General features: G+C 37.2%; 1 protein-coding gene across 1 annotated transcript in view; it reads right to left on the bottom strand.

Annotated features, from left to right (window-relative positions):
• The window catches only part of STK33 (serine/threonine kinase 33), a 58,862-nt gene extending 34,547 nt beyond the window's left edge, over window positions 1-24,315 (bottom strand). Inside the window, exons 1-7 of the mRNA XM_090267658.1 lie at window positions 23,938-24,315; window positions 22,733-22,846; window positions 18,869-18,982; window positions 16,041-16,145; window positions 10,615-10,753; window positions 6,553-6,641; window positions 4,643-4,727 (exon numbers count right to left, since the gene is read on the bottom strand). Of these exons, the coding sequence (XP_090123784.1) occupies window positions 4,643-4,727; window positions 6,553-6,641; window positions 10,615-10,753; window positions 16,041-16,145; window positions 18,869-18,982; window positions 22,733-22,846; window positions 23,938-24,159 (868 nt within the window). The 5' untranslated portion in view covers window positions 24,160-24,315. The remainder of the gene's footprint in view (window positions 1-4,642; window positions 4,728-6,552; window positions 6,642-10,614; window positions 10,754-16,040; window positions 16,146-18,868; window positions 18,983-22,732; window positions 22,847-23,937) is intronic.
• Between the last annotated feature and the right edge of the window lie 595 nt (window positions 24,316-24,910).

Genomic DNA, 24,910 nt, shown 5'->3' with positions numbered 1-24,910 from the left:
CGACTCTTTATGCCTTTGGAATTGTTCAGAAAGGATTTTGCAAAGATTGTGTAGTTATAGCAGAAGACAACAGTATCTCAGTTCTTTTCCAAAAATAGAATTAAATACATGCCTTAAGTGGATACAATTTAAAGCAAGCCCAGTAGGTGGAAATCTGGCTTCACAGATAAATGGTTATAAATCACTTTAGTAAAATAATAACAACATCACAGCACTCCTATGACAGAATATGAGTTACTATCCATGTTTTCTAAATGAGAAAACTGACACAAAGCGAGAGCTCCCACAACAGAACTGGACCAAACAGCCAACAGGGCGCAGTACCCTCAGCTCCCCAACTCTGTGCTGCTTACTTTACAACATGTTCACAACAGGGTTCCTTTAAACAATCTCTTCAAAGTAGAACTTTTTTTAAACTTTAAGATAGCACATGTTTTAATTATTAGATTTTTTTAATAATGCTGGCTTTTAAGAAAGTCACATATGATATTTCAGAAATATGTCTATTATACCTCTACAGCAAGGGATCAAATGTGTTTCTTTAAGGAAAAAGGAAGAAAAGTTGTAAATACAGAAATAAATGTATAGATTCCAACAGAACTTTAACATTTACAAAGCACTTTTGTATAAATTATGTTATTTGTATAAATTATGTTAAGGATTTTGTGAGATGGGAATGAGGCATTTGACTCACTTTGCCAGTGAGGACAATAAGGTTCAGCTATATTAAGTGACTTGCCTAAAGTTACAGAAGTGTTTTTATTTTTTAATATTTTATCTATTTATTTTTAGAGAGGTGAAGGGAGGGAGAAAGACAGGAAGAGAAACATCCATGTGAGAGAGAAACATCTGTCAGTTGCTTCTCATTCGCGCTCCAATCAAGGACCTAATGTGCAACCCGGACATGTGCCCTGACGGGGAATGGAACCATTGACCTTTCACTTTGCAGGACACTTCAACCAACTGAGCCACACTGGTCATGGCAAAAGTGCTTTTATTTTCAAAAACAGTTTCAATCTCTTTCACACACACAGACACACATACATACATGCGCATGTGCGCACACACACACACCTTTTATAACTATTAAAAACAAATGGAATTTCATTTCCTCTTCCTCTTGTTAAAGGAGCTAAAAAGCAACAAAAACATTAAAAAGTAAACAGAAGAATGAGTCGAAGCTCCATCATAATTAACAAAGTGAATAATTCATCTCCAAATAATTGAAAATTAATTAATATTTTCCTTTAAGCAACTACTTGTATTCTTTAACCTACTTAAACTCTTGAAATATGCTATCATTCAAGTTCAAGTTACTCTATGGCACATATCCACGAGAAGGACGAATTCTGGGATTACACTGCATGAATAATCTCCATATAGGTGCCACACAAACGCACGGCAGGGGCCCAGTTCCTGGTGCTCACTCGGAGAGTCACCTTAATTATCAGGGGCATTTCTACTGCACTGCCATCACAGCTCTCAGAGGGAGGCTAAGGCCAGAATAACTGTGCCAAGGAGCCATTTAGAAAGTCAGCAAAGCTCTACAAACCATCTGTCTTCTCTCTGGTTCTCTCACTTGTTATCAGTGTAGACAACTAATAAGCAGGCATAAAACTCAGGGTGCTTGGCTATATTTTCCCCATATAACTACAGACCAGATGTCTTTTGCCAGCAGGAGGATATATGAACAGAATCTAAAGTAGCCTTCTCCCAAATAAGATAAAACAATTTTGAAACTTAAGGCGTCAAGTAGGAAAAAAAAAACACAATCAATGAACTCAGTATAATTCTCAGCAAAAAATAAAAATAAAAAAGAAAGGAAGAAAGGAAGGAAGAATCAACTACTAATATGTCTAAAATCATTATATGGAACAGAAGAAAACAGACAAAAGAATATACACTGTATAATTCAATTTACATAAAGTTCTAAACAAACAACACTAAACTATGGTGACAAATCATTAGGGGTCGTTGGGGTCTTCATGGGGGGATTGACTGAGAGGGACACAAAGAAATTGGAGTGACAGAAATGCTCTATATCTTCATTGGGGCAGTGCTTATGCAAGTATATGCATTTCTCAAAACTTATATGATGTAGAAATTGTAACAAAAGCAGTTGTTTACCTAGGGTTAATCAGATCATAAGTGACAGAGCTGAAATCCTGAGTTAGCCAGGTGATGTCAGAGGCCATCTTACCAATATTACATCAAAACTGCCTTCTTAAAAAATATTAGGAATCAATAGGAGGAGATAACCACAAATATGCAGCAGAATCTGAAAATTCTAAGTGAATATATGTGCGTATTTATGTCAATAAAATGTAAAATATCAATGTAATAATCTTCAAAAAAAACAAATTATAAAAATGATTCAAAAACATGTGAAAAACTTGAATAACCTAGAATAAATTGACAATATAATAGAAACTTCATTCTCAAAAGGGTACCAGGACCAAAATATTTTAAGGGGAAATTTCATCTAACTAATGAATAAATAATTTCTACTTCTTAAATGGTTCATGAGCATATGAAACGTGAACATTTTATTTTTTTTAAATGAGGCTAGCATAACCCTAACATCGAAAAAGACAATGAAATACTACTCAGCCATAACAAAGAAGAAAATTTTACCTTTGTGACAGCATGGATGGACCTGGAGAGCACTATGCTAAGTGAAATAAGCCAGTCAGAGAAGGACAAATACCATATGATTTCACTCATATATGAAATCTAATGAACTGAACTAATGAATGAAATAGAGACAGACTCATAGAGAGCAGGCTGACAGCTCTGGGGGGCGTGGCGTGGAAGGATCGAGCAAAAAGGAACAAGGACTCCTGGTCACAGACAACAGGGTGATGATTGCAGGTGGGGAGGGTTCGGGTGGAGGTAGAAGAAGATATAAGGGAGATATAAAAATACAATAAAAAGTTAAACTATTGAAATTAAATAAATAAATAAATAAGGCTAGCATAACACTAACATCAAAAAAGACAAGGGCAGCACAAGAGAAAGAAAGTTACACTCATAGCTTCTAAATAAAGTGGTGACAAATTGGAATACAACAGCATATTAAACCAAGTGCAAGGGTGGTTCAACATTTTAAAAAGCCATTAATGTAATTACGTGACAAATTTAAAGAGAAAAGTATATGATTATCCCAACAGGTAGAGATTTGAATAGACATGTCATCAGAGTAGATGTATAAATAACTAATAAGTACATGAAAAGATGCTCCACCTCACTGGTCATTAGGGTAATGCAAATTAAAACCACAAGGAGATACTACTTCATACCCACTGGAATGGCTGTAATTTAAAAAGGTAATATCAAGTGTCAGCAAGGATGTGAAGAAGCCGAAAACTGCATACACTGCTAACAGATAGGTAAAATGTTACAGCCACTTTAAAAAATCATTTGGCAGTTTCTTAAACATTTAAACATAAATAATATATAACCCAGCAATTTCACTCTTAGGCAGCTACACAAAGAAAATAAAACCATATAGCCTGGCTGGTGAGGCTCAGTGGATTTAGCGCCGGCCTGAGGACTGAAAGGTCGCCGGTTTGATTCCCAGTCACGGCACATGCCTAATTGAGTACCAGGTCCCCAGTTGGGGGTGTGTGAGAGGCAACCAAACTATGTTTCTCTAGCACATGTTTCTCTCCCTCTCTTTCTCCCTCCTTTCCCCCATCTCTAAAAAAATAATTAAATAAAATCTTTAAAAAAATAAAATAAAACCCTATGGTCATTTAAAAACTTACACTTGCACATGAATGTTCATAACAGCATTATCCATAATAGCCCCAAAATGGGAACAATCCCCGTGTCCATCAGCCAACAAACAGATAGACAAACTGGAACATCCATGCAATGGACAACTGTTCAGCAATATAAAAGAATGGACTATGGATACATTCTGTAGGAATAGAGCTCAGACACATGATGCTAAGGGAAAGAAACTGGACATAAATGGCTACATATTGTACAGTGCCATCGATAGGGAATGTTCAGAAAAGGCAAATCTAGACAGACAAAAAGACAGTGGTTAGCTGGGTCTGGGATGGGCATGAGATTGAGGGTAAATAGGCATGAGACAACTTTTGCGGGTAAAATTTTTCTGAAACTGGATTGTGGTGATGGTTGCACAACTCTGTGAATGTATGGAGAAATCATTGAGTGGTACATTTTTATGGTATTTAAATTATAGTTTAGTAAAGCTGTTAAAGTCAAATTTAGAAAAATGGAAAATTGTTTTACAAATATATTTAATCCGCATTCTTAATGAAAAACTACTTGATGACAATGAAATTGGATAAAATATTGGCAAAAAGGAAAACACGATTTTAGCATGAATTAACAAAAACCATGATTAATTTGGGGGTACGATCACTTAATAGAAATAAACAACTATAAGAAGAGCCCAGGGAAACAACAAATACTACAATTTTTGAAGATAAAACTATGAGAAAAATGCTTAAACAGCTGAAACTATTTCACCTAAAAAATAATTTTTTAAAAAGGAGCTTCATCGGTGCCATGATGTCATGATGGCAAAATCAAATTGCTCAAGTTTTAATCCACATTGCTTGTTCTACATTTTAATACAAAAGAAATCATTTGAAGTCTACTGACTCACCCATATACATAGGCGTCCCACATGTGGTCTGGAGCATGGCTTCACTCCCGCCATGCTTCTTCACTGCTAGGCCAAAATCTGTCACCTACAAGGAGAAACTCAGTCACCTGTTTTCCTGTCCCAGGGTTCACTCATTCTGAAGGCAGGATTTTGCAATTGCATTTAATTAAGGGATCCTGGAGGATGGAGGGGCTTGACTTGTATTATTGATAAGGACCTTGCTTTCCCTCTGCACTGACCCCTTGCCATGAAGAAACTCGGTAAAGAGAAGCCTGGCTTCTCAAATCTTGAGAAAACACCCAGGATGTTAACTGTCCATTCCTTCTAATTAAATTCACCAGTTCAATATAGGAAGTGGCATCTTGTGAGAAAGCATTTAACTTTTTTCAAATATAAGTTATTTTTAAGAAGTTCTATCGCTGTAAAATACATTCTGGCCTTATTATGTTTATTATCTAATTTTCTGACACTCAAGCTATGTTCCAGTATTAAAGCACTGTTATAAATGCAAGTCACTCTCCTTTGCAGCACTCAAAGAAACTCCCCCTTTTTGTAATTACTTTAAAAACACTACCTCAGCTAAATATTATCTTTTATTTATTATTTCCTTTGTCTTCTGGAGTGAACTAATTAAAACAATGACTACAATAGTAAAAACTGCAAGAAGCAACAGAAAAAGACAGTATAACTACAAATACACTGGAGTCCTCCTTCTGCAAGTGGCAACTGCAGTCTTTCTGCTCAGTTTTGAATCTTGGTCATTAAACATTTGGTTATTAAATATTCAGTATGTGCCCTTGGTCTTGTCTCCCAGGTTGGAACAGCCTTGGGCTGAAAGCAGAAAAACAGGCACATTTATCGATCATACAACCAAAGATAGGCTGTCAGTCCATAGACACTGAATGCAAAGTTTCCGGTGCCTCATGGAGTAAGAAAATGTTCCTGTCAACACGTGGTATCACTCTTCTTGTAAATAGATTAATCAATTTCCCCAGGAGTTTTCACAATTATCCAAGTTGAAGTACTATGACACTGTCTTTCTCCACAGAAAATCTATACAGGTACTAAATAAACAAAAGTTTTCACAATCCAATTCAGTCCTTTGGAGAGCATTTATTCCTCCATTCACCAAATATTAATTGAGCACATACCATGTTTCAGGCATTACTCCGAGTACCAACAGTGAATAAGACAGACACAATTCCTGCCTGCACAGAGTTTACAATGGGAATATTCAAGAACATTTACTCAGGTAAAACAGCCATGCTGTTAAACCTACTTATATTATAGGGATTTACCATCCTCAGCCGAGTGAGTTATCCACAGACATATTATTCCTAAATTAACACATTCATATGTTTTGAAAGCAGACACTATTAAAGTGTTAAGTAATAAATAATGTATCCTATCATTTATTTGACATTAAGGAACACTTAATTTGAATAAAATCTTCAAGAATAAACACTTGGCACATTAATTTTGCTTAGAATATAAATATTAATAGCCAGGAAAATTTTCAGTGAGAAATACAGACTTTAGCATTAATTTAGTATCAAAGGCACAGCCAAGGTGTGTTTTTTTCTAAATCTGTAACACATTTACATCAAATTACCAGGCATAATTTTGAAATTAATTAGAATTCAGAGCATCTGTTTGCTTGCTATTAACTAATGATTTAGAACTATCCAAATGAATATGTACTTAAAAAAAATTCAACATCACCACTTAACTTGCAAAATTATTCTTGTCAGTTACAACCTCTTCTGTGAATTTTTTATTGTTTTAGCACCAGTCAGTTATTTTCTGGCTGCTCAAAGCTTCCAAAATGTATCTAAAAAGAGGATACACTTTGCCACTTTGCTATCAAACTGTTTATGGGCGAATATTTACCACCATTTCTAATATCTTACCTTTATATTTAAGTTCATTTCATTGTTAGCATCAATAAAGCTGCTTTTAACCATTATGTTTTCCAGTTTTAGATCTCTATGTACTATATCTACCAAGAAAATAAACAACAAATCAAATGAAATGAATAATGGAAAAATAATCAGAGGGGGCACAAGCACAACAAATAAATATACTTGACAAATTAATGTCCACCATTGAAATATTTGAGGTGGGCTAAGCATAATTCTGCTCTAGTCCATTTCCTTATATTCAGATCCCTTTTCTCCACATTTCTAACCTTAAGGAGCCATTTCTTGTTGACTTTCCTCTCTCCCCAAGCCCTGCTGCCCCACCTGACTGCTGGTCTACCTGACTATTGGCCTAGTGAGTGTGGAAGAGGATCCTGTCCAAGACTAGGGATTCCCAGGAGGAGGGAGACAATTGTAGCTACAAGCCCAGTAAGCTTTTCTCTGTAGATTTTCAAATAGAGAATTACTTCTTTCCTTCTTTGCATATGTTATTGCTGATACAAATATTTAACATACTGCATTTGGCTAAATGTATACAAATTACACTTATGTTCAGTACATTTTTCTATAACATCACCACACACATTACTACTCTTCATGTATTAAAATAAAAAACAAACAAAAAACCCCTGAGACACAAAATCTCCAGGTGTGTATGTCAGACCTCAGATAGGGTTTTTATGTACAGGCAGATAATCATGTACCAAGCACTTCCTCTGCAGATAACTGATTTGGTTCAGATCCATAGCAATCATTCTTCTAGGCTTAAAAGGTTATATGTATACTGGCCCTGAACCAGCAATTAGACATAACCATTTATAGTTCCTATAGTGCCTAGCCTATATCTTGGGGATTTTTATTGTTTCTATTGCTCCACTTATCTCTTTTTACATAAATACCGCATAGTTTTAATTACTATATCTTTATAATATGCTTGGTTCTTGGCAGGGAAAATGTCCCTACTGCCTCCTTGTTCTCCTTTTTCATTGGTTTCTTGCTATTCTCACCCATTTCAGAATAATTTTATCAAATTCCATAAAAAATCCTGGTAAGATTTTTGTTTTGAATTATATTGAATTTGTACCTTAATGTGGGAAAGTGCACCTCACCATAATAGTAAGCCTTTGGCTTCCTGCCCTTGCAGAAACTATTGCCTTCTGCCTGCAAAGCCCCATTTTCCATCTGAGTTCATGTTCCTCAGCTCCAGTTTGCTTCCTCTGTGAATCTCCCCTGCCTTTCCACATCAAATGAAGCTCTTATATGCCTATGCTCCTTGCACTTTATATGTCTTTCTATTGTAGAAATTGTCATGTTGAACTATACTGTAATTTGTTTTCTATACTCAGTCTCCCACTAGCCTGAATTTCTTGAGGGGCTGGGGGCCTTGTCTTTGAATCTTTGTTATTCTAGAACTGACCACAGTGCAGTAGGTGCTCAGGGAATATCTGATGAATGAACCCCTGGGTTCCAGCACCAGCTCTGCCACACCTAACCATGTCACTTCAACTCTTTAGAATGAAGTTTCTTCTCATCTATAAAATGAAAAGTTCCTAAAATCACAGGTAAGCCAAATAACCTTGAAAGGGGGGGGGGCATGAGGAAAAGCAGCAGTTATCTCCAAAGAACAGTAAAACAATCAGAATAATGGAATAATTTTTAAATGTGGATTTTAAAGTAGTGAAACTGTTGTGTATGATACTATAATGGTGGATACGTGCATTATACATTGGTCAAAACCCATTAATATACAACACCAAGAGTGATCCCAATGCAAAGTATGGATTTTGAGTGATAATGATGTATCGGTGTAGGTTCATCAATTAGAAATATGTCTCACTGTGTTGGGTGGGATGTTGGTAATGGGGAGGCTGTACATGTATGGATGGGGGGTGTACAGGATCCCCCACTTTTCAAAAGTTCACTTTACACCACTTCACTTTTATAAAAGACCTGCATTAGTACCTGTTTTTGCTAACCAACAGAAATCCCAAAAGGATTTTTGCTTTTACCAAAAAATACGAAAAACAAAGAGTTCAACATTTGTTTTGAGCGTGCCTTCAGAGGCAACCCACACCCTGAGCAGCGTGAGTGGCACCACCTAGCGTCTATCCTAGGAACTACACTCAGCATCTCTGAATCAAGCCATCATAGCTTTGAACTGTGTCTGTGAGCATCTGTGTTTTATCTCGATTTATTTTGCGCACTCATTAGCAAGATGTATCCTAAGGTATCAAAAAAGCCTAAGAGAACTCCTAAGGGTGTTACACTTACTGTAAAGCTAGATGCAATTAAGCATTGTGACCTTGGTGAATGAAAGAAAGATATTATGTATGCATTGTATTTGCCTGCATCCACCATTTGCAATATTTACACACAGAGATAAACAATCATGTAAGCTGCCACAGTTACTGTTGGTTCTGCTAGTAGCTAAGTGGTGTCTTTTTAGTGTGTGCCCAGTAATGGATGAAATGGAAAGTCTACTGCTTGAAGAGACTGATGGCTGTACAAAACATGGTATTTATTTATCATATCATTCCAGTTTTACTGCCATTTAGTGTTATTTGGTATTTGATATTTGGTAGTTTATTTTCATGTCTGGGAACACTCAAACACTCTTCCATATAAATTAGTGGTAATTCTCTGCATTATTCCATTTCAGCTTATGAAAGGTATCATAGAAACTATACTTCCAGATAGTGGGGAAACTTCTACGAGAAATCTCTGTAACTCCTGCTCAATTTTGCTGTGAACCTAAAACAGCTCTAAAAAACAAAAACAAAAAAATTCCAAAAGCCCTGACCGGTGTGAGTCAGTTGGTTGGGCATCAGTTGGTTGACAAAGCAAAACGTTGCCCATTCAATTCCCTGTCAGGGCACGTGGCTGGGTTGCAGGTTCAGTCCCTGGATGGGATGAGAGGCAACTGATCAATGTTTCTCTCTCACATAAAGTTTCTCTCCCTTTCCATCTCCCTCCCTTCCCTTCTCTCTAAAAATAAATAAATAAAATCTTTTTTTTAATTCTGATAATATATAATTTTTAAATTATTAATATGAGATCTGTCTAGAAAAAGTCCAACCATTGTTAATATAATGAGACCGGCTTGCACAACATCGATGTAACCTGGCAGCCAAGGAGAGTGGACTGGAATGCACATGTGTGAACAATGATGACATCACTGTACTATTCAGTGGGAGCAGTAGACTCTGTTGAGTGAGCATGTGTACTGTGTGGTCGTTGCATTCAAAATGACTGAGCAAGTAAAACATGAATCCGCATCAAATTTTGCATTGAGCTTGAACATTCTTCTGCAAAAACTATTCAGATGACTCAGAAGGCTGCATCTATGGGAAACCAGTGATTAGCAGCTTCATCCTGACAACACACCTGCTCATGCATCATGTCTCACGCAGAGTTTTTTGGTGAAACATCAAATCATCCAAGTAACTCAGCCCTTTACAGCCCAGATGTGGCACCCTGTGACTTCTGGCTTTTTCCAAAACTAAAATCACCTTTGAAAGGGAAGAGGTTTCAGACTGTCGATGAGATTCAGGAAAATACGACGGTGTAGCTGATGACAATTGGGAGAATTGTGTGAGGTCCCAAGGTGCCTATTTTGAAGGGAATTGGGGCATCATTGTCCTGTGTACAGTGTTTCTTGTATCTTCTTCAATAAATGTCTCTATTTTTCATATTACATGGATGGATATCTTTTGGACATACCTCGTAAATAAATGTTTTTAGAAATTTCAGTTATATTATTGATTTGTCTACTTTTGATTTTACCATAATGGCTGTTTTTCATACTGTTGAATGGAAATGTTCCTAACTTCATCCTTGTCCATGGACAATGTAATTGCACACCTGCCTTGCTTCTAATTAAAATATAAAGTTAAAAAGAAAAAAAAATTTTTAATGAAAAAAATTTTAATAAGATAAATTCTTCCATACTAGTAGGCACTCTTTCTGTGACTATGAATCCTGAATACAATTACCCTTAAACAAAAGCGCTATCTGCATTCATGAAGTCAATGACCTGGATGGTCCTCTTCTTACCGTTATTGTGAAGATACGCTATCGCTGATGCAAGGCTTTGAATGATCCACCTCGTCTCAGTCTCTGAGAAATGCCCTTTCTTATTCAGGATTTCTTTGAGTTCTCCATCCTCACAAAGCTCCATCACAAGGTACATTTTCTGACATTATATATTTAAAAAGAGAGAGAGCAAATTAAATAGTCGGGGATCTTAAACATGTTATATATTATATATATAGTAAAAATGCGATCACAACCTTCATCATCAACCTATTAATTGAAAAATATTTATTATCTATCATGTACATGATACCATGCAGGTTACTAGATGGACATGGGAGGATAAGACATAGTCTTTATTCTATAATTTCAGTATCCGGTGATAAGTGTTAACAGAAGAGGTACTGTACGCCCAAAATGTCACGAGATTACAGGGGAGGGAAGCCTCTGCCTAAAGAATGCTCGCTGAGGAGGGGACAGTAAAGGCAGGTCTGGATGACTGAATAGCAATGTAAGAGTAGAGAATATAGACATGAATAGGCAGAACATGTGGTATTTGCAAAGACTACAAAACTTGAAATGACCTGGGCTGTTAAAAGAATAACAAATATCTCGGTGTTAATAGTGTAATAAGCAGTTAGAAGGCATGAGCAAAGGAGGAATGACAGGCCAGGTATGTATGGAAGGTCACCAGAGTGGAGAGTCCCAGGTGCCTAGCAAAGGACAATTGTAGGGTGGGACATCATCCCCAGGGTGACCTTTCCTCCCCTAACATACCACTGGTCATGCAGTTCAGAACTCCTAGCACATTTCTGGTTGCCCAGTTTAGACTCCTTGACCTTTCATATCACTTGTCATGTGGTATGGACCCTCCCCTGACCTTTCCTCCTCTGGTACGTTCCTTAGAGGAGGAACAAAGAGGACTGGAGAATAGCCCAATATGACTCCCACGCAAACCCTTGCATGACTATTCCCTTAAGCCTTAAATCCTCAGAACAATGAGGTTCTGACCCACATCAAATAATCTTAGGAACAGAGCCTTGGGTCTGCTGACCAGAGTCAGAGTTTCGGTCAAACTGTGATGACATTTAGGCTTCAGTTGTGTTTTAACTCCAGGCCCAGAAAACAGCAGAACCAGAAGGAGTGACGCCATGGCTGACATCAGGACCAGCTGCGATGACTAACAACCCCCTCCCTGGCACCAACCAGTCAATAGAGACCACGACCCTGAATGAGCACATCTGGAAAACTGCCGAACATTCCACTGAGATTCTTCGCTGGGAATTTCCCTAAGAGCCCCATCTTTAGAAAGGGGATAAAAACTCTCAGGACAGAGGCCCCTGCATGCTCTCTCTCTGGAGCACAGCCTCACCTTCCCACCTTCTTCTCCCCTCAGGCACTTTACCTTTGCCTTTCCCTCTCCTGAGCTCCAAGGGCCCATCCTTTTGCCTCTGTAACTTGTTTCCTGAGCCCACACAGCCCAGCTGGCCACCTTTTCTACCTCTGTGACTTTCTAAATAAAGTTCCTCTTATAATCTGAGTCTTGGCTTTGAACTCTTTCTTAGCCAAAACTCAAGTACCATGGTTGCTGACCCAAGGTCTGGTAACATTCTGGTGCTATTTTGCCACTATCAACAGCATTGGGAGTTTGGTAGGGCGGAAGGGAGGGGAGTGGTGTGAGGGGTGAGGCCGGAAAGAACAGGTTGGTGCCAGGCTGTAAAGAGTCTTGGATATCACACAAAGGAATTTGGAACTTTTTCCCATATGCAGTAAGGAGCCACTGAAGATTGTTAAGCTGGTTCTGAAGTGGAGAGAAGGTGTATGCTATTATCAATTTTGCATTTCTAAATGAACACTAACAGTAAAGTGGAGCAGGGCTCAGCAACATTTTTCTGTAAAGGCCAAACAACAAATACTTTAAGCTTTGCAAGCCATACAATCTCTTTTATAACTACTCAACTCTGCTGTTATAGCATAAAAGCAATCATGAACAATACAGCAAAACTTTATTTATGGATTTTGAAATTTTAGTTTCATACAATTTTCATGTCATGAAATATTACTCTTAAATTTATTTCAACCATTTAAAAGTGTAAAAACAGAACTTAGTTTATGGGCCATAAAAAAATAAATAAATAAAGGCAGCACACCAGATAGCACTTGCACACTGTGGTATGCTGACCTGTTTATAGGGGGTAGATATGAGGCACAGAACGGAGACAGGAAGGGGAAGAAGAAAAAGATGGGAATGATACCCAGGAGAGACAGTGGGACTTAGTGACTAACTGGCTGTGAGCGGTAAAAGCCATAGATGACATGCCTCTTCCACATTTTCTCTTTCTGTTGATGTATATTAAGATCACTTTAGATATTACAACAGTCAGGTCATCTATTGATTCACAGCCAACTAAAATGCAAGTCGTTTTCATACCTATTGCTATTCAGTCACAGAATACCCTCTCCAACTCCATTCTATTCTATTCTGCTAGATTTTTGTTTTTTTTTAAATTTTGGGGTCTGATTCTACTCTATAACCTCTAGGAATGCAACTTCCATGTTCAGTCAGCAAGCATGAAAACAGGAAGCGAAGGTTAACACTTTTTCTTTTTATAGTCAAAATTCTGATTCACTAAATCTCAGAATGCTTTAGAATTTCATAAGCAACTACTCTGAAAAGTCTAACACAAATAAGCTTTTGAACAAGGCTATGTTTTTTCCTACTGACAGCACTGCGGAGATCATTGGTGCAAGAAATGATAAGTGAACTATTTAGAAGGAACAGTTACATTAGCTGTGCTCACAGTATAAACTGATGTCAATTTTAAGTATGTATAGTGATAAAAGTTATAGTAATAAAAGGTTTTTAAAAGTTTTATAATTATTAGAAATAATTGTGTAAATCTGGAGAACGTTTGAACTCTCAAGATACCATAACATAGTCAAATTGGATGATCAGTACTAATACCATGGCCTAACCAGTCAGGTAGCAATTTCCAGTAATTCTAAAGACAGCTTCAGTGGAAGCTCTAGGCATTTATGTGAATTGGGAAGGAGGGGGAGGCAGGTCTGACCTACATGAATCAAGGGCTAGCAATATATAACATGAGAATCACAGATAATGGTATCCTTTGCCTTCAAACTATTCTAGATTTGGACCTTCACTTGTGCCCAATATGGAGTAACAGAGACCAGACTTACCTTCTATCCTGAAACAAGTTAAGAAATGGATGCTATATATAAAACAACAATTTTCAGGCATTAGACATCAGGCAGTGAAGGGCAGTGTTCCTGAGAGAGGGAAAACGCATGAGGCAAGTCCATGCTTATCCTAGCTGGTGGTCTGGAGAGTTTCCAGGCCATGGGACAGGGAGTGGTAATCCAAGTAGAGCCCAGCAGTCTGCATGAACTGAGGAGATGGAGCTGGGAGTACAGGAAGGCCAAGGCAACTCAAGTTCACAGGGCAGAGTGCCAAAGAGGAGAAAGCTGTACACAGAGAAAGCTCCAGAGATTTGCAGAGGATCATCCTCAGGTCTTCAGCAGAATATTAATCAACATATGTGTATGAAGAAACTACCAGAAGCTGGAAAAAGAACCGTGCAAAAGGGACAGAGGGAACAGTCACTGGAGCTTACACGTGGTCAGAGTTTGCATTCCCATTAGCCAGAGTGGAAATTTTCATAATTCTGGGGCATCAGGTAGGGTACTCTGAAGGGTCTTCCTCATTATTAGGAAAAAATTAGCCCTAGACCCAAGACTGCTCTCCTGTCACCTAACAAAGCTTAAATCAAGCTTCAAAAGTATCAGACTGTTTCCAAGTAACTTAATTATGTCCTACAATAAAGCTAAAATACAGTTATAAAAATATTAAAATATCCAGCATCCAATAAAAAATTAACACATATAAAGCCACACAAAAATATAACCTATAATGAAGGAAAAGAAAATTAATCAATAAAAACTAAACTAGAAATGACACAAATGATAGAATTAGTAGGAAAGGATATTAAAAGTTATCATGATTATATTTTAAAGGAGGAGGAAATATTCACCCATATCAAATTTCCATTGGAAAGGAAAAACAGCACACACAATGCTATAGACAAGGAGATTACTGAATCTGAAAACTTCACAACAGAAACTGTGTGAAATGAAAGAAGGACAGAATAAAGATTCAAAAAATGAATAGCACATCAGTAAGCTGTGGACAATGCTATGCAATAGAGTACGTGCACGTCAAGTCCCCAAAGTGGGGGATAGCAGAAAAATATTTTAAGAAATAATGGCCAGAAATTTCCTACATTTGATGAAAACCATAAACTCCCAGATTCAAGAGGCTCCACAAACCACAAAAGTAAGAAATATGAAGAAAACTACACCAAGGCACAATCTAATCAAGTTGCCTACAACTGATCATTAAAAAGCAAAATTATTCTAAGAATATTTGAGGATAAAGAAATCACAACTTCAAGACTGAGAGCAGAGCAGACTTTCAGAATTGTTGTCATACACTGCTCCCATAAAGGTTAACTGTGGTCTTTACTAGTCATTAAGCATTCTTAATGAATCAAGCACAATGCATACATAACCCAAACTGACTACTGCTGCGTTAGAAACTAACAAAGGAAACAATAGCTAACATTTAATGAGACAGAATCTTTATATCCATTTTCCCATTTAATCACTCAGTAATCAAATGAGGTCGATATTATTATTAAATCCATTTTATAGATGAGGACACTGAGGTATAGAGAGGTAGAGTAACATGTCATGGTCTCATAGCTAATAATGGAGCTGGAATTCTAATGCGCAGGCAATCTGATCCCAGAGTCACATGTCTAATCACTAAATTATTTTTCCTCCAAACAGAGAAGCAATAAAACCCATATGCACTAAACGATCTGGAAGCAGAATGGCAAATCCCCAGGCTTCAGAACAACTCTAAATAAAAATTATATGCATTCAAAGAAAAGAATGATAACATCTAGGGGAAGAAAGAAGATTAAATACATTGGTAAGACACCGATAACAAAATATCTTCTACATAGTGCCAAATACGCCCATGATAACTTTATTATAAAGCTAACCTTGCAAAATTATGACAACATTCCAAGAGACTATAATGGAGAAACCAAGGACCAAAGCAAAAGTTAAACCATCTCTAAGGAAGCTCCCATCACTGGTTGGTTGTATATGAAGTTGTTTCAGTTTTAAACATTTGTTTTCAACATGCCACCCAAAAATATCACTAAAGTCATCAATCTAATCATCAGACACCTAATTATACAATCAATAATAAAAGTCCTCCAGAATGCTCTCATCAATCTTCAGTGACAAACTCATGCCAAGAACATGAGCAACTGTGCCCCAAAGGGATTACTTCGGAAGGGAATGATGTTCATTTTGTAATAATAACAACTTTCAAAACGCAGCACCTGCTAAAGCATTACCTTGGGCGTCTCAAACACTTGTTCCAGATGTATGATGTGTTCATGTTTCACAATTTTTAGGATGTTCACTTCCTGTTCAAGTAACTTCACAGCAGAGCTTCCAGCCTTAAATAATGAGGAAACATTTCATATATGAATGTCACTACCACATACCTCAATATAAAAATTACAGTTGTTCTTACATTTTCCACCTTTTCTTGAGCACTGTCATTTTCAAAAGATAACATGCAACTTATTTCTATAATAAAATTAAGTTATGCCCTTTCTTTCCTTTCTCCAATTTTATATAAAATTTTGCTCAAACCACATCTGTTAGCTACAATATGGTCTCTGTCCCCCTCACTAAAATTATTCCAATATTTAATATGCTTTTTGGTATTTCCTTCAGAATTATATTGATCCTTTGATGTTGGTATAATAAAAAGAATCTACCTCCCAAGGACATCAATTGGAGAAGATAAAAACAAAGTGTTTTTCTGTTTTGTTGTTTTGCTTTCATTAGATTTATATACATCAAAGGATACAATGGGAAGTAAGATTCTACTCTTAGCCCTGCATTATATCACTTCCTGGTCCCCAGACCTCAAAAATTAACTGAGAGAGAGAAATCCAGATCTTGTCTTCCAACCAATCTAACTCCTTCTTCATTTCCTCACAAGTAACCCTTAACGGTACCTGACAGCAAAAGGTAAAGTCTACAGCACTGGAGCATAAGGTCTCCAGTTAGGGTGTAAGTCACTGAGCTTCTATCAATACAATGTCATCTAAGAAATTTTAGGACTCCCCCCCACCTCGCCACCACTACCCCCACCCCAATCATCACCCCTATAGAATCTAAATGACCATCGTCGTCGTCGTCGGCAGCCGTCCGTCTCGAGAGACGATGGTGTAGCTTCTTAAGAGTCTATCTGCACCGCCGAGAATGGCTGTGCAGTCCGACTCGGGAGTGACACGGTATCTGTCTCCTCCCGTGTTGAATCGACATCTTACGATGACGCTGGAGTGTCCTCTCCAGTGAAGCTGAAGCTACAGAGCCTGGGCAGGGTGATATAGAGGGTCTGCTGTTGCCCATGCAGCAGACCCCCCCTCTCTTCGCAGCTGAAGGGTCCAAGGGAAAGACGGAGTCAATACAGCTTGGCTTCAGGTGCGCCGCAGGAGTTGCCGGTGTTGACCACAACGTCAAACCGCCTTAGGGACTCCGGCTCCGGATTTTCTGTCGGGGTTTACTCCCTTAGCCTTTCCTCTGAAGAGGTATGCTGCAAGGCAGCGGAGGTTTTTTGGAATCAGAGTTTTCCTTCTCTGATGTGCCCTGACTGGAAGATCGAACCAGCGACACTTAGCTCGCAGGCCGACGCTCAATCCACTGAGCCAAACCAGCCAGGGGAAATGACCACCATTATTTGCAAATAAGCATTGTCCTCAAGCACATAAATAACAAAAGATTTTTATCCCTTCCCCCTTCCTCACACCTTCCCCACCCCCCTCCCCAAGCTTAGGAGAGTACATAATTAGTTCTTAAAGGACTGAAAATGGATGGAATATAAGGCAATCCTTACCTAAAGTTTTTCCTAGGGTCATACCTGCTCCCTAATAATTTTACCCTTTAACCAAAACGTCCCACCTACCCATCTGGGATGAAAGTCACATTTTAAGGTTGTCCTGAGAGGGTTAAGAGAAATAGTAACTGTGAGGAGTGAATTTCTGTCTAGACTAGATATGAAGAGTTATCACAATTGCTCCTAAAATCCACCTCAATTCTGTTCCTACCTCTTTCCTCAAACAGCTTGACCTGTATAAAACGCAGTAATGTATTGTTCAATTCACATATTGATTATATAATTTTATTTTACTATCTTAGTGCCCTGTAAGCTCTCAGTAGCAATATGTGTGTACAAGATTATGAATTCCTAAAATTATAAGCAGGTACCATGATTATATAACCCTAAACCTAAACCCTAACCCTGCCTGGTGCCAAAGAAGCAAGGGTAATAATATTCTAGGTAGCACCATCGTTTCAAAATTCTGAAGATTTCTAGAAAATTTCTGGATCTCCCTTTATTAAGATTTATATGTTATTTTATTAATCTTCAAGGAGAAATGGTATGTAATTTGCTATCATTTGTTTTAAAGAATACATTTAAAAACCTGCTATCTCATTTTGTAATTGTAGTATTGATTATCACAAAGCTAAGGAAGCACATCATAATTTTTCCTCCAGGCACAGAAATTTTTAAAGAGTTGATGAAATTATCGGGTACAGAACCTGAGGACTTAGTCTCCCCCTGAAAGAGAAGCCCAGTCATTCTCCAGCCAAAGGAGAAATCCAGGGAGGAACGCAGTGGATACAAGCACAGAGCACAGGAGATGGTCGGGGGGAAAGTGGTGCGAACTGAAAGAGCAGGTAGGGCGAGGGAACAATCAACTAACAGTGAGGGACGGGGAATCCATGGAAAGGAAGGAACTGGAGAAAAGCAGAGCAGGAACACACCAGGCGAGAGTCCCGGGACTCATTTCCGGCTAAGACATTCCTAGCCAATAGCCCTGCATTTATACACGCTGAGAGTCAGAGCTTATCTTCAACCCACTCTGGTATAAACTTGACCTGTATTTGGTTGTATTGATTATGTTAGTTATCCGTTCATTTGCTTTTTCCGGATACACTTGTCCACCTGAGTTTAAGAACTGGTTCTGTCCCAGAAGGCTTGAGAAATGCCCACAGACCCCAGGGAACAGCCCAGCCCCAGCCCACAAGGTCAGAAGCAGGTGTTAGTGCCCGCCCCACCCTGCACTGGCACCGCCCTCAGTATGATGCTGCTAATAAGCCTTACCTTTTCTTTGTTCACTTTTTTAATTGCCCACTTAGTTTCTGTTTCCCTGTCTGTTGCTTCAATGACCATTCCAAAGCCTCCTTTTCCCAATATTCTTCCAAATATATAGAGTTCCTGGAAAAAAAAAAAAAAGAGTTCCTTTGTCCTTCTCTGCCATTCATAGGATATTAAAAATGAACACATAATACTGACAGATATCTGCCCAAGGGAAGAGAGATTCTGTTCCAGGGTAAAATCAAATAGAAAACACCACATATTTGCTTCACTGTTAATAAACACATCTTAATTAAACAAAAATAAGCTTTTATGAATTTCATTAAATGTCCTTTGAAGGAAAACTATAAAAATCTTAATGGGGAAATGCAGAAAACCTCAAAAGTATAAAGTGAATCTCTTACAACTATAATATTAATGAAATCTCTTCATAAGAAAAAGAAGGAATGGAATATAAATACATACATACATATATGTGTATAAAATACATTCACCCCCCCAAATTATCCCAAAACTCTGAGCTATATCATTAAACTAACACATGTTAGCTATTGAGCTACTGCTTTCTTGTTTACCAAGTAACACGTTTTCTTTATCTTCATTATTTCTATTGAAAATCACTTTTGTTGTTTTATTCCTTTTGTTTTAGAAAAAGTAATAGGTGACAGAAATTTTAGTATAAATCATCACTGAGAAGAAAATAAAAACCATCTATCTAGACCAAGAATCCTTCTGCTTATTGTTTGTCTTCCACTTATAAACACAAAATGCCCTGGTCTTGCCGACACCAAATTCTGGTTCACCTTACACAAGATAATAACAAACAGGTCACTCAGTTAAACTTTCACTTCTTCTGAATTTGGTTGGGAGGAGTCAGTCTCCCGGATCCAAACCAACTCGAGGGCATTAACAAGAATTTCTGACCTTGAATTTCTGAACATGAGAGCGCAGCTGAGCTAGCGCCACCAGCGGCCCCCTCGGCTGGGTCTGCCAGCCAGAACCAGCCCCAGAATTGCTACCCAGCCTCTGTGTGATCACTTTCACCTTCTCCATGCAACAGGTCAAGTACATAGTTGCTAGTTTTCCTATTTTCCACTGCTTACTTTCCTTTCTTACTTTAGTGATAGAAGATTCAATGCCCAGCTAATTATTTACCTCTTTCATGATGGGCTTCCCTGCCTAACTCTGCACTGTGCTGACTGTTCCTTCCTTTTGACTTCTCCCAGCATGAATGCACTGATCTTCAAACATTATCATTACTCTCTTGCTTACATTTTCACTCATTTTTTTTCCCAAAATGAGATGTCTAGAAGATCCTTAAGAAGCTATTTCTTCTGTATCCTTAAAAAGCCTACCCTGAAACCTTGTACGCAAAAGATTTGTGTTTGGTGCCTGGGGGAAAGGGGTAAAGGAATAAGGGAGGGAGGGAAGGAAAGAAAGGAGGGGAGAAAAGGGGAAGGGAAAGAAAGGAAGAAAAAGAGAGAGAAGGAAAGGGAAAGAGAGGAAGAGATGGGGAGGGGGAAGAAGGGAGGGAAAGAAGGGGAGAGTGGACAGAAGGGGAGGGAAGGGAAATGAAGGACAGGAAAGAAAGAAGGAAATATTCAGTTTCAACATGTGAGAATTTCCTTAGGTACTTCCTTGTGATACACACTTTGGGGGCTACAAAGCTGAATAAGACATAATTCCTGCTTCCTGAGAATTTGTAATCTACTCAAGAGACAGGATTATTCTTAAGTCATAAAGTCTTAAGTTAAAATAAAAATACAAAATGACATTGGGCCCAGAGACCACAGCTAAAACACCGGGTGAATAAAGGAAAACGTTATGAAACAGGTGGCTTCTGAGACTGGCATGTGAGTGAACAAAGGTAAAAAAATCATTGAGATTTTTTTTTCAATAATCCAAGCAAGGCAAGGAAGGCATTCCAAAGGGCAAACAGTGCAGATGTGGAATGAATAAGTGAACTGATAAATGAATCAATCAATCAAAAACACAGCCAGCAAGCCAGCCAGTCAGAAGCCTTCTATATATACATTATTTGAGAGGAATGATAGACTGGGTATGTTAAGTTGAACCCTGGAGGCGGAGCTCCAGATTTAGGGTCGTGAATATTGTAAGCAGAGACTCTTAGGCCCACACTGGGCACATCCCTTCCCGGAGACACTGCTTTCAGATGACATAATTACTTTGACTCCTCTCCCTCCCCAGCTACCACTTAATAGAATCACAGTCAGAAAACTAATATGAATAAAACAACTCTTTTACTTTTAATATATTTATATACCACTCCCCACTATATATTATGTAAAATTAATTAAATCTGAATTTAAATAATCATTTATCCCTTTTTCCTCCACAGAACAAAAAATACTCAACTCTATAACCATTTCCCCAATTTTTCCTGACTTTTAAAAACCAACTCATTTCCTCTCTAAACATACAGAACCACAACCTGGACACAGAATTTTAATATTATTTATATAGGACTTTTAAAATGAGAAATGGGTAGAGGAATAGCTCAATTGACCAACTAGTTTTTTATAAACGAATCTTTTTCTTCAACTATCTGCTTTGACATCATTACATAGTGGTGAAAATAAGAAGAAAATGATTTCTTATTTGTATTAATTTTAAGATCATGCTATTAAAATAGAATATAGATCTATTTTTATTGACACAGAATAAGTCCATGATATAATGTGGAGTGTGAAAGCATGCATGATACGATTCCATTATAAAAATGTTTAAAATGTGTGTAAGTGGGGGTGCTAACATTAATGTCTGGAAAAATATTCCTTGAAATAGTGAGTAGTTATTGCTGGGTAGTAGAATTTTGGATGATTGTAACTTCCTTTTTTATAGTCTACTGAAATGTTTAAAATCTTTAAAATGAGCTTGTCTGTTAAATAGACGAGAAACTTCAACTATATCAGTTAAGGTTATTTCTTAAAAATATGTACATACTTTGAATGTTTCATAATTTAAAACAGGAAAAAATGGAAAAGAAAAAATAGGATGACATACATGCATAAGAGTGAAGGTAATAAATGTTAAAACTGGTTATATCTGGCTCGTGATTTTTTAATTTTCTTCACTTTTCTATCTATATTTTTCTAATTTTTCACAATGAACATATTTTGATTTTATAAAAGCTCTTATGACTATTTAAAACTCACTAAATTTGTACATTTTAAAAAATACAGGCCTTTTATTTAAAAGGAGAGATTTAAAGTTTTCAAGTCAGAATTTCTCAGAAAGGTCTTCTGATCACTTCAAGTATATTGCTAAATGTCTCTTAAATCAATTTTTTAAAGTTAATATTAATGCAAGTTTCTTCTTGTAGTTGTCCTTGTTGAAGTTCCTTTACACCAATGTTAAAATAACATGTTTCATTTCTAAAATGGTACTAATATTTAATTCATATTTGTATGTTATAATTAGAATCCTAGGAAGACTAATACTGGTACTCATCCAATCAGAGGCTGCAAAAGATAGCCTCAAGGAAGCGAGCAGCCAAACCGCCTCAAGTCATCTGGTCTCTCTGGACGCCCACGAGGTTTACACCCAGACTCCACCATTGCGCTCAGCCAACAGGCAAGACCCAAAGACCAAAATGTTCTCATTTTATCTAATAAAAATGCCCTCCACTTTGATTGAAATCCAATTGAAATCCATTTGATTCTCTAAGAACAGAAAAAACAATCTGCATTTTCTATAATAAAAGACTTTGACATACTTGAAAATGATAAATTTTCCCTTTTCTTTCCTTCCTTTCTTTAGACTTATTTTTAAATCACTTTTGCCAGTAACCATTGAGTGACAGAAGAAATCTGGAAAATTCCTAATAACTACACTTTGCTTTCTAAATACCTGAATAGCAGCTCCATTGTCCATCCTGATGTGAGGAACTTTTCCTTCTGTAAAGTTGCCCCGACCCCACTGTTGTTGAGATGCTTTTCTCTCTACATTCGAGGTTTTTGAGGGCTTAGGCCAAAAAAGAATAAAAAATAATATTAAAATATAAGACACTTGTTGATAAAGACCCCTAATTTAGATAATACAACAAATCTTTAATGTGTGCCCTGATATTTATTGCAGACAAGTAATTCACTTTTTTCAAATTCTAAGCCCTATATGATTTATTGGCTCATTAGGCTAAAAGAGACCTTACAAAGTCACTCAATTCAGTCTCCTAAATCCAGCCAGGTGTATATTACAAGCTGCACAGCAGATAAATCAGAACTTACTCAACGATTCTTTAAAGTCATGAGAAAGCAACGTCACAGCTTTCTTAATCATTCTTCTTTCAAAACATAGCAGTCATCTCAAATAGATTATATATAAAAAATTATTGGCCAGACATTCACAAATTATGCTTCAAATGAAAATAACTTAGTAACAATTCACCCAGTAATGACTAACTAAGAGATGCCTATATGGCAATAACTATACTTTAATACAAATTAAAAAAACAAAAAACAAAAAAGACAGTTCAGGGTGAATATTTTAAAAAGTACAACTTTGAGGGCTGAGAACCTAACTTTTCTTAAACTTACCTCCCTGTCTCCAAAACTGTGCTATGTCAAGTGAAATCTTCTGCACTGCTTCTTCTCTAGAAAGATGAATACATTCAAACCAGTCCAATGGGTAGTCATAGAGTGTTTGCAAATCGATTTTGTGGAGTATATCTGATACTCCATCTAGATAACCAGGAATCGTCTTAAATAATAACCACCCTATATTTAACCACAACCATAACTCATTCTGCATTGAAAAAAGTACCCCAAAATTCAGATTTAATTCAACTTGAACCATTTTTTTAAAAAGCTGGAACAATATTCCAAGTTATTCACAATCCTGGGAAATAATTAATTTTGGGCAGTGTTGGAAATACCATAAAAGAAAGTACTAATCAACTCTGTTCACCTCTTATGTAAGTAAGAAATGTTCCTTTGATGGTTAAGAAGGCAATGAACTGGCTCACAAGGGCTCATGAGATATATGAACTAAGCTCGGGATGAGATTAGAGAATGAGATTTCAACTTGTGTTGAGAAATAGAATCTTTGATATTTACCAATTCTTTTGTAGAGGAATTATCTTTAAGAATTCGTTGTTCTTTCTTTCTGTCCAATGAAACTGAAATGTCTGAACAATCAATGCTTGATGTCTCTGACATTTCCACCACCGACATTGGAGAAGGCCTTGTGTTACAGGAACACACACAAAGTACATCTTCCTCAGTAGATGAACAGTTGGGACACTTAGTGGGTTCTTTCCCAAAGTCACTATCAGCCATGTTCTTAACTCTGCAACAAAAGCAACTTGAAAGGAAGATGTTTCCACTGTTTGAGGGAAAGAACCAGACCAAAAAGGATAAAGTAAGCTGATGGCAAAATCTGTAACTTTCAGTTGGTGAGATCCTATGTTAATGATGCACTAGGCCTATCTTCACACATGAGAGCTGCAGAAAGAAAAGAAATCACCATTTAGAAAATTTCTTCTCATCCTATTACCTTCCTAGAAATGAGAGAAACACTAGTAACTGGCACCAAAAGCATCCTGCCTATACATAGAAAGTTAGCATTTACAACAAAATTAGGATATATTTCTTCTTTCAAAACTGAATTCTTGAACTCCAGAATCACCCTCTGTTGAGAACCATGAAATTGCTGAAAAGCATAGTCTAAGGAAGTCAATTTGGTGGACTGATATCAATTTTTTTAATGAAAAAGAACAGACAATATCAGAGTATTTTGGTAAGTCCTGTGCAAGTTTTATTTTAATTATATAGATATATAATATCTATATAATGTGTGTGTATGTATGTGTATACACTTGGTCACATTATAAAATGTATTTGTTAATGTGACTTTGGTTTAAAAAAGGGCTTAAAATACTGGTGTGAAGCATCCATTACTGTGGTTTCAAAATTTAAACCTTGCTCTACTGATTATTAGAGAAAATTTATATGATACACATCACAAAAAGTAGGTAATCTGATTTTATAAAATGACCTAATTCTGAAAGTTCAAAGGCCATATTAAAAG

This window comes from Furipterus horrens, unplaced genomic scaffold (genome assembly GCF_987537825.1).
Source record: "Furipterus horrens unplaced genomic scaffold, mFurHor1.1.pri manual_scaffold_2, whole genome shotgun sequence".
NCBI classification, from domain to species: domain Eukaryota; kingdom Metazoa; phylum Chordata; class Mammalia; order Chiroptera; family Furipteridae; genus Furipterus; species Furipterus horrens.
Note: the sequence above shows the minus strand (reverse complement) of the source record. Positions and strands in the feature narration are given on the sequence as shown.